This window comes from Eutrigla gurnardus (genome assembly GCF_963514095.1).
Source record: "Eutrigla gurnardus genome assembly, chromosome: 22".
In the NCBI taxonomy this organism is placed as follows: domain Eukaryota; kingdom Metazoa; phylum Chordata; class Actinopteri; order Perciformes; family Triglidae; genus Eutrigla; species Eutrigla gurnardus.
Genome location: NC_139933.1, coordinates 19231003 through 19241294, shown reverse-complemented (window position 1 = coordinate 19241294; position 10292 = coordinate 19231003). Strand labels below are relative to the sequence as shown.

General features: G+C 44.6%; 1 protein-coding gene across 1 annotated transcript in view; it reads right to left on the bottom strand.

Annotated features, from left to right (window-relative positions):
• Positions 1 to 243: 243 nt before the first annotated feature.
• The window catches only part of ttyh2 (tweety family member 2), a 119033-nt gene continuing 108984 nt past the window's right edge, over positions 244 to 10292 (bottom strand). Inside the window, exons 9-14 of the mRNA XM_084002124.1 lie at positions 8504 to 8596; positions 8297 to 8389; positions 7737 to 7879; positions 3962 to 4147; positions 3799 to 3877; positions 244 to 1462 (exon numbers count right to left, since the gene is read on the bottom strand). Coding sequence (XP_083858250.1) covers positions 1382 to 1462; positions 3799 to 3877; positions 3962 to 4147; positions 7737 to 7879; positions 8297 to 8389; positions 8504 to 8596 — 675 coding nt within the window. The 3' untranslated portion in view covers positions 244 to 1381. The remainder of the gene's footprint in view (positions 1463 to 3798; positions 3878 to 3961; positions 4148 to 7736; positions 7880 to 8296; positions 8390 to 8503; positions 8597 to 10292) is intronic.

Here is a 10292-nt window from a genome sequence, read left to right as displayed (position 1 = left end):
ATGTGCTATACAAATAAAGTTGCCTTGCCTTGCATTGCCTACATACATGGATGAAGCATGTCGGCTTTTTCTACAGGAGTTAATTCAGTTGCCACTGAGCAGCACTTTTGCTAGACTATGCTGACATCTGCTGGGAGAATAAAAAATGTCTTGCAGTGACAAAAAACGTGTTGGCCCCCAGACTTCAGGGTCTCTGGTCACAAATAACATGAACACCTATGAACAAAGAGGAGACACATCAAATTGTACTCAAAAACAGATTTATTTAACTCACAATTAGACCCCATCGTTTTGACGTCACACACAAAATTAAGCACCATTCTCGGTGCCTGTACAATGTAACATGCATAAAGAAATGACACTTACCAAAATAATGATTTAACAAAACTGCATGTATTAAATGCCTACAGTAAAACCATTGTTAGTCATTACAAACATGTACTGTATGGATGGTTTGGATCGATGAAAAATAATTACCTGAATATTCTCATTAATCATGGTTAGAGCAGCACAGCATCCCGAGTTATGACAGGAACTACAACTTTATTGTATTAGCGGGATTAGATATGTAGAAAACGTGAATTGATGGCCCTTTAGAAAGTACAAAAAAAAAGTGATCCTATGTGACACCGCCACACAAAACTAGAAAATATATATATAAAATTGGCACATTGTTTAAAGAAAATCAAAATATACCACTTCCAACTTATATACAGAAGCCGTGGTCTCGAGGTGCTCTCACCTCAAGGAGATTAAGAAACAAAAGTTTCACTTGCAGGCATGTCTCTGTGTGAATGTAAATAAATTAGACCTCAATACTACCTTCCGCCGTGTGCTGACAAGTGCAGGGTTTGTGCTTCACAAATCAAGCATGAATCATTACAAGCTATAAAGAAAAAAAATATGTTTACATCACCTGTCATGTTCACATTTTTTCTCTTTGGAGACCTGATTGTAAGTTTTGTATAATCATTTTAAATTTAAACTTTAAAATTAAACTTTGCTATGTGTTACTGCAGTGAGAAATGTATCCTCAAAATTGCTTCTCAAAGTTATGCTTAGTCATGTTTTACCTGAAGAACTCAGGTATGTAAAGACAGTCACATCCTCCTTTGCCCACAGATGACACAGCATGACACAACATTTTGCGAGCAGGTTAAGTTCAATGGCATGTGTCAAAATGTGTTAAAAATGCCTCGAGGCAGACAAGAGTGATTAATCATTTATGAGTACAGAGAACAGTACCGATATGGTTCCATTGTCCTGGGACTGCAAAGACCGGAGTCCTGGAATAATGATAATGGCGCACTCTGCCCCCGTAACGCTCGGTGTAGTTGCACATACACTCTTTGTGATGCGGTTTTCCATCCTCCAGAGAAGTCTATGCTCGGAAGTCGTTCCCAAAGTGTCTTATCTGTTCCTCGGTCATGGACAGATAGGTGGCCCGCATAGTGGGGGAGTACTGTGGAGGAACAAAGGCAAACATATGGACACACACACAGAGGACGTTACAAGATGAGCTGATGGTGAGGTTTCCCCAGGTATGGGCTGAGCCTAATCATCAGCTAAAACCCACAAAAATTAATAAAAAGGAAAATGCCATGGTGGGTTTAAAGGAATAGTCAGCAGAAAACATCTTTTGCATCAAATTCTCATCACGTAGGATTGAACGGTGGCCCTGTAAAGAGAAGCCTTAAGTCACATAAGTTAAGTAAGTAAGTTGGATTCCAGTGGCAACCCAGGCTACGGCGGTGTTGTCACCACTTAATGACCGCCGGATAGGGCCGGGCAGGCTGTTTCCAGTCTTTATGCCAAGCTAAGCTAACTGTGACCTGAGCTCCATCTTTTGCACAACAAGAAAGAATTACATGATGCAGACTTAAGAGCATTCATTTTTTTCCCTCTCAAACTGTCAAACTCCCCTGCTACTGCACTGCATATAGCCTTTTGTGTTGTTGTTGTTGCCTGGTTATGCCCCTTGTGTGGGTGATTGGATGCCTGCTACTGTCCCTGTTTTGTCTGGGAGTCGTGAATTTAAAGCCACACCATGTGATTTAGGAGCGGTTTGAGAAGTTTCTACAGAGGTTTTGATACATTTTCACACAATAAGGGTTGCCATTGGAATCTACCACACAGGAACTGCTGTGACTCTAACTAAAGTTCCACGAAGAAGCACGGCATACACTTATTAAGAGCCACCTTCACCTGTTTTTTTAATGCCCAATAGTTCTGAGGGGTGCAATACCAGGGTGCAAATTTAATCTGCCGCACAGTTTGTTCAATGAAATCAATCCATACCTTATTAAATGCATCATGAGTTACACGTCAATCATTTAAATATTAACAGCAACTGTGACGTTGCTCTGAATCTCTAAATACCCAGATTAAATTCGATAGCATTAGACGATGCCTGATGGCAGTAGACGCTATAGAATTGATTTACTGGAGCAAAACTGCATGCACAGGGAGGAGAACTGTGAGGAAAACCCGGGGATGGGACTGCAGTACCACCCTGTGGACGCCAGGGGTCGACAAACCCTCACTAACCTTAAACAAGACTTTCTGGAATGAAAGCAACAGGTTGCATGTAAAAAAACAAACAAACACATGCCAAACGGGAAAACTGCACCCAACGAAGTGTTTTGAGGTGAAGGAGAGGTCAAAGACACAGATGCAACAGAGGAAGAGTGAGGGAGTTAACCCAGAGGAAGAGTTGAAAAAAGACTTACTCGGTTTCTATAATGCTGAGAGTATATCTCCAAAAGTTGATAAAAAAAGAAGAGGAAATATAGAAATGAAAGATACAAACATACACATGACAAACAAACAAACGTAAAAAATATATAAAATAAGCTGTTAGCTGCAGACTACTACATGAAGTTGTACAGTTGAAGTCATGAGGGAGAAGATAATTATACATCACTCGCTGGCATTAATTAGGAAAGAAGTCATAAGACCAAGTACATCACATTTGTGTGGTTAACACAAGCTGGAAATATGTAGGCTGAAGGTTAAAAGATAATTCAAATAATTTTCTCCTTATCTACAAATTGTGCTCAACCTTGAAATATATGAAGTAGAAAATATATCAATCTCTGTGGAATGTATATCTCTACGCCTAGCAAGGAATAATATGCAATTTATCAAAAATATTCCTGACCTGATCATAATCAAATCATCATTTAAAAAGGTTACAAGACACTGATCTAAATAGATTAGATGACTCCTGACTGCTGCGTTTCATTAAATACTTGTGCAGCATGTTATTAAGAGGCTCTGTCTATGAAAATTTAATTCAGAATGTTTCTATTTTTTATCTCCATGACGTGAACAACAGGAGACAAGTGGCCCAGCGAGGGGCCGATCAATTCAACGAGGAAAGACAGCCTTTAGTGTAAAGAGTGAGCGAGTCTATGGTTTGAGACTCCGGTCACTCCCTCCGGGGAATTTGGCCTGAGAGAGGTTAAATGATGTTCACTTCATGATTAAATATTAACCACATTACTTCTCCTCTCTTTACACTGGTACTGTAAGTCAGCCTCAAGCAGAAGAAGGCACGGTTTACAAGGAAAGGGTATTTTGTATATCTAGAAGAAAAAAGTTGATTCAAACAAGAAAATGTAGTTAGATATGGCTTAACACGTGAGCAAGGAGGTCAGTTCGTAGCTGAGAGAAAGTGTGAATGAAATAATCAGCAGTTATTTATAATCATACAATTTCCTGTGCTTTAAAGGCTAGTCTGTTAGCTCAGGAGAAGTGACATCATAGGAAGGACTTGGCCTCTGGGACCCAACGCACCGAAGGGGGTGGAGAGCCTCGTCCTATCAGAGGCACGTTCTCGTAGCGTGGGTTTCCCCCGAACAGAGCCGTCTGGTTCCTGGGAAAGAAGGAAAGAAGCGACTCAGTAATGTGAAATGAAAAAAGTCCCATGTTGCTGCGTGGATCATTTCCGTTCACTCACATGTACTCGGACACGGGGGCGTTGGAGGCAGCGGGGGCGGGCGGGTGGAGGCTGTTCTGGCTGCCCATGCTGCTGCTGTAGCTGCAGAAGCTGTGCATGTTGGTGAGGTTGGGGTTCTGGGTGGCGATCCTCCTCGCCCGCGGGTTGAAGGGATCCTCCTCGTCAATGTCGTCATAATCTCTTTCCCTAGGAGGGGGACAGAAGCACCAGAAGAGGAGCCAGATGATTGGCTTAGTGCAGAGGTTTTCAAACTACGAGGTGTGCTGGAGGGAAAGACGTGCTGCGTGGTGAAAGGAACTGGTCTCATCTCATCTCATCTTCGCCCGCTTATCCGGTGTCGGGTCGCGAGGGTAGCAGCTTCAACAGGGGACCCCAAACTTCCCTTTCCCGGGCCACATCAACTAACTCTGAATAGGGGATCCCGAGGCGTTCCCAGGCCAGTGTGGAGATATAATCTCTCTACCTAGTCCTGGGTCTTCCCCGTGGCTTCCTCCCAGCTGGTCGCGCTTGAAACACCTCCCAGGGGGCATCCTTACCAGATGCCCGAACCACATCAGCTGTCTCCTTTCAACGCAAAAGGAGCAGCGGCTCTACTCCGAGACCCTCACGGATGACTGAGCTTCTCACCCTATCTCTAAGGGAGACGCCAGCCACCCTCCTGAGGAAACTAATTTCAGCCGCTTGTACTCGCGATCTAGTTCTTTCGGTCATGACTCATCCCTCATGACCATAGGTGAGGGTAGGAACGAAGATTGACTAGTAGATCAAGAGCTATGCCTTCCGGCTCAGCTCTCTTTTCGTTCCAATGGAGCGGTACAGCGAATGCAATACCGCCCCCGCTGCTCCGATTATCCTGCCAATCTCACGTTCCATCGTCCCCTCACTTGCGAACAAGACCCCGAGGTACTTGAACTCCTTCACTTCGGGTAAGGACTCATTCCCTACGCTGAGCAGGCAATCCACCGGTTTCCTGCTGAGCACCATGGCCTCAGATTTAGAGGTGCTGATCCTCATCCCGACCGCTTAAATCCAGAGAGTGCTGAAGGTCACAGACCGATGATGCCAGCAGGACCACATCATCTGCAAAAAGCAGCGATGCGATCCGCAGCACACCTAACTGCAAACCCTTCTCCCCCCGACTACGCCTTGATATCCTGTCCGTGAATATCACAAACAGGATTGGTGACTTTACCAGGGAGGCTGAGTAGTGTGATACCCCTGTAATTGGTACACACTCTCTGGTCCCCCATTTTTAAACAGGGGGACCACCACCCCGGTCTGCCACTCCTTAGGCACTGTCCCTGACTTCCACGCAACGTTGAAGAGACGTGTCATAGAAGACAGCCCCTCCACCACCAAAGCCTTTAGCATTTCTGGACGGATCTCATCGATCCCCGGGGCTTTGCCACTGAGGAGTTGTTTGACTACCTCAGTGACTTCCACCAGGGAAATTGACGATGATCCTCCATCAGCTTCAAACTCTGCCTCTACCTTAGAGGGGATGTCAGTCGGATTCAGGAGTTCCTCAAAGTGCTCCTTCCACCGCCCGATTAAAAAGTACACGAGTGATTGCTGACTTTAAACCCACGGCTACATTGCAAACAGGAACAGCTAAACAGCTTATTTTACTTTTAATGGCACTAATGTGCCAACATGTAAATAAACACACACACACACACACACACACACACACACACACACACACACACACACACACACACACACACACACTATATTGCCAAATGTATTCACTCTCCCATCCAAATAATTCAAATAAGGTGTTCCAATCACTTCCATGACCACAGGTGTATAAAAGCAAGCACGTAGGCATGCGGACCGTTTCTACAAAAGTGTGAAAGAATGGGTCACTCTCAGGAGCTCAGTGAATTCCAGCGTGGTACTGTGATAGGATGCCACCTGTGCAACAAGTCCAGTTGTGAAATGTCCTCACTCCTAAATATTCCACAGTCAACTGTCAGTGGTATTAAAACAAAGTGGAAGTGATTGGGAACGACAGCAACTCAGCCAAGAAGTGGTAGACCACGTAAAATGATGGAGCGGGGTCGGCGGATGCTGAGGCACATAGTGCACAGAGGTCACCAACTTTCTGCAGAGTCAATCGCTACAGACCTCCAAACTTCATGTGGGCTTCAGATTAGCTCAAGAACAATGAAGAGAGCTTCATGGAATGGGTTTCCATGGTGATCAGCTGCATCCAAGCCATACATCAGCAAGTGCAATGCAAGGGTCGGATGCAGTGGTGTAAAGCACGCCGCCACTGGACTCTAGAGCAGTGGAGTTCTCTGGAGTGACCAATCAGGCTTCTCCATCTGGCAATCTGATGGACGACTCTGGGTTTGGCGGTTGCCAGGACAACGGTACTTGTCTGACTGCATTGTGCCACGTGTAAAGTTTGGTGGAGGGGGATTATGGTGTGGGGTTGTTTTGCAGGAGCTGGGCTTGGCCCCTTAGTTCCAGTGAAATTAACTCTGAATGCTTCAGCATACCAAGAGATGTTGGACAATTCCATGCTCCCAACTTTGTGGAACAGTTTGGGGATGGCCCCTTCCTGTTCGAACATGACTGTGCACCAGTGCACAAAGCAAGGTCCATAAAGACATGGAGGAGAGAGTTTGGTGTGGATGAACTTGACTGGCCTGCAAAGAGTCCTGACCTCAACCCGATAGAACACCTTTGGGATGAATTAGAGTGGAGACTGAGAGCCAGGCCTTCCCGTCCAACAACAGTGTGTGACCTCACAAATACGGTTCTGGAAGGACGGTCAAAATTCCCATTAACACACTCCTAAACCTTGTGGAAAGCCTTCCAGAAGAGTTGAAGCTGTTACAGCTGCGAAGGGTGGACCGACGTCATATTAAACCCTATGGCTTAAGAATGGGATGTCACTTAAGTTCATATGCGAGTCAAGGCAGATGAGCCAATACTTTTGGCAATAGAGTGTGTGTATGTGTGTGTGTGTGTGTGTGTGTGTGTATGTGTGTGTGTGTATATATATATATAACCCAAAATCTACAACTCACTGAATCCAAGGCAAAATTGCACTTCCAGGTTACATGCACATGGCATGTTTAACCCAAAATTTAGTCAGGAGTGAAAAAAAATGTAACATGGATATGAACTTTCTTTTCATGTTGCAGATTGCAAAATGACAACAAAGGAGATGCGTACTGAACATAAGACAATAATAATGCTCCTTAAAGAAGGTATCTGGAGCACTCCATCAATGGAACGGCACCCATCTACCTTCAAACACTGGTCAAACCACACGCCCCGAATGGCATTTCGCTCCTCTACTTCAGCTGGCTGGCTAGTACCACCATCGCTGAAATCAAACAAATGTCACTCAGCAAAGCACCCCCCCCCCCAAAAAAAAAAAGAAAAAAAAGAAACCCTTACCTATAGCAAAAGTGTTAGATCATAGCACTGTTGCTCTTAAGGTATGTTTTGCTGAACAGCTACTACTTTACTCGGACTAGGATCTAACACTTTTATCGGCAATGATATGTTGTGGTTTCTTTGTTTCCTTCTTTTGACAAATGTACTTATTGTAAGTCGCTTTGGACAAAAGCGTCTGCGAAATGACCTAAATGTAATGTAAATGTAAACTTACACAACTGAATCTGTATTTGTTGCAACACTATACACACACACACACCCACAGTATCATCCAGTAGGATGGCTCGTAGAGATGGCTGCAGCATGAGGAAATGAGGACGCTCAGGCAGACATGCAGTGAAGCAGAGAAGGAACTGACCTGCAGGTGATTTGTCTCCACGCCCTGGGAATGGCACACAGCATGACAGTGAAGGCACAGGCTGCCAGGGTGGAGAACAGGCAGAGGTAGAGTACGCCCTCCACCCCGTCGTAGCACATCCCCACCATTGCATCTAGGTAGTCCTGAAGAGGTCAAACAAAATAATATAACATGGACATTACTTGTATGGGACTCTGACTGTCACGTCTGAATTCACTGCAGACCAAAGTGAGATAAGACGAAACAGCACTTAGGGTGCTGGACCATGTCGTCTCCAGGAAGATATACGTAACTTGTGTCATGTGTGTTCAGTGGAATGTTCAACAATATTCGTCTAACCTGCTGCGTAGTCATGAGCAACACTGCAGGTTAACTCGCAAAAAGAATAACAAACAGTTCGGAAAAAGTTCTCATTAAATTTGAAATTCTCTCTGCTGTGCCTCGCTCTGCTCTGTTCCTTGTTCCACTCTCAGTTTGATGCCGAAATCCTCCACGGCCACTTACTCTCCTGTTGACCTAGTTGTGCTGCTGTGATGCCAATTAGGATGCAGTGAACGAACCTTGTTGAGCCCCCTGCAGTCCAGCAGGGCGGTCAGCTGGTGCAGACTGGCCTCTGAGGAGTTGAGCAAATGCTGGATGCCCAGCAGGTCTCTCTGCGGGGAGGTCACCGGACAGACAGTATCAGTGGCAAATACTCGGCACTGTGAGAAAATCTGTTGTACTGCAGCATTGGAGTCACAGCTTGGTGTTTGTTTGCATGCTGATACCTCAGCTGTAGGAAACAGAGGCACGGCAAACTGCAGCAGACCCTGGATCTGGATCTGCATGGTGGTCAGGGACCTCTGGAAAATGGTCAGAGGCTGTGAACAAAGAAGCTTGTTTAAATGCAAGTAGGGAGCATGCAAATGAAGAAGAAACACTGAACCCACTAGCAAGCATAATGGATCTTATTTTTCTGTAATGTAACTGTAATTTAATTTGTTAATTTATTCAAAATGGTACAATCAGGAGATTACAAATACAACAAAGGGCTGAAAAGGTGGGTAATCATTCATTCGGTCTTAATTAAATATTGACCATATATATATATATATATATATATATTGTATGTTATGGCTTTGTAGGGGAAAAAACGCTTTAAATATCCTGTTATTAAATTACAGCACTCATCAGCCTTTTATGGTGGTGTAGATTTCTGTTCCCACCAACAGGGGGTAGAATAAGCCTCCAAATTCAGTACAACCTAATCTAAAGTGGAAAAACAACCAACACGAAAGAGGTATTCTGCCCAATGCCTTCTTTTTGAAATTTACATTCAGGCATAACCGTACATGAATTCATCCCCAAAGTGACAACTGTATCTTCACAGTCATCCAACCCTAAGAAAAGTAAGCCTGGAAACCCCCTGGCCCCGTGCCACCATGTTAAAAGGGAAACAGGATATGGTCAATTACCTCAGACATTCATAAATGGAATTGCTTTACAATGATTTTGACATTTCTCCCCTGGATCCTGCAAGACCGTCTGTGGTCAAACCCCTTACACAATCTAACACAATTTTTTCATTTTGCTTCCGAAGCTGGATTGAGGAGGACAGTGAGAAAAGAAGAAGACGATGATGATGAGAATAGAAAGAGAGCTGTGGGAAGAAGCAGAGTGGCCCAGAGCGCTGAGATACAGTACAGTGCAGTGCTGCGAGAGAGACAGAGGAAGAGAGGGAGAGCTTGTCTGTTTGCAAATCTCCTAATCTGGCAGCCTGTGAGTGAACTTTGCACCTGTTGGTTATCTATGTGGCAGAGAGAAAGACCGCCGACTTTGTTTACCAGGCGGGGTGACGGCTGCCTGGCCTCTGCTGCCGCCACACTCTCGTTATCCTCGGGACATGACAACGAGAGCCAGATAATAAGATCTGAGCTCTGCTGAAATCCACTTTGCCGCTGACATGGGTCAGCCGCGGATGTGACCCGTAATGTCTACTCTGCTGCTCTGAAGGGTGACCTCAAAGAGCCTCAGAAGAGAGGAAGGAAACAAGAGGAGATTAACCAAATTGCTGCAATTTCACAGCCTTTGTTTTTGGGAGACTTGCAACATTGTGGCGTGTTCTGGCTTGTTGGCCTTCGACTGAAGACACGCAGGAGAAAGGGAAGAAAGACAGGGACGACCAGGAGGCTTCAGGAGCTTTGCAGCGTTCAGCCTGACTGGTGAGGTGAAGTCAGGATGTAAATCAGACAGACAGGGCTTTGATGGAGAGGAAGAGAAATCAGCTCCCCCATCCAGCAGTGATTTAGTGAATTCAGCTCAAAAGATGTTTGGACATTTAGGCTAAAAAGTTATAAAAATGTCCAGGTTGCATAAAACCTGCCGCTCCGGCAGCGTTGAGATGACTATATTCATTATTCAGTGAGGTCCTGCTGCACATTTAAGTCATTTAAATACCGTTCAAGCTAGTTTTATGTAACCTAGACGCCTTCATAAATTAGATCTTTCATATTTTATGTAATCAGTTGAATGTTCATCTGGATCATTTAAAAATATTATTACTTGTATTAAATTATT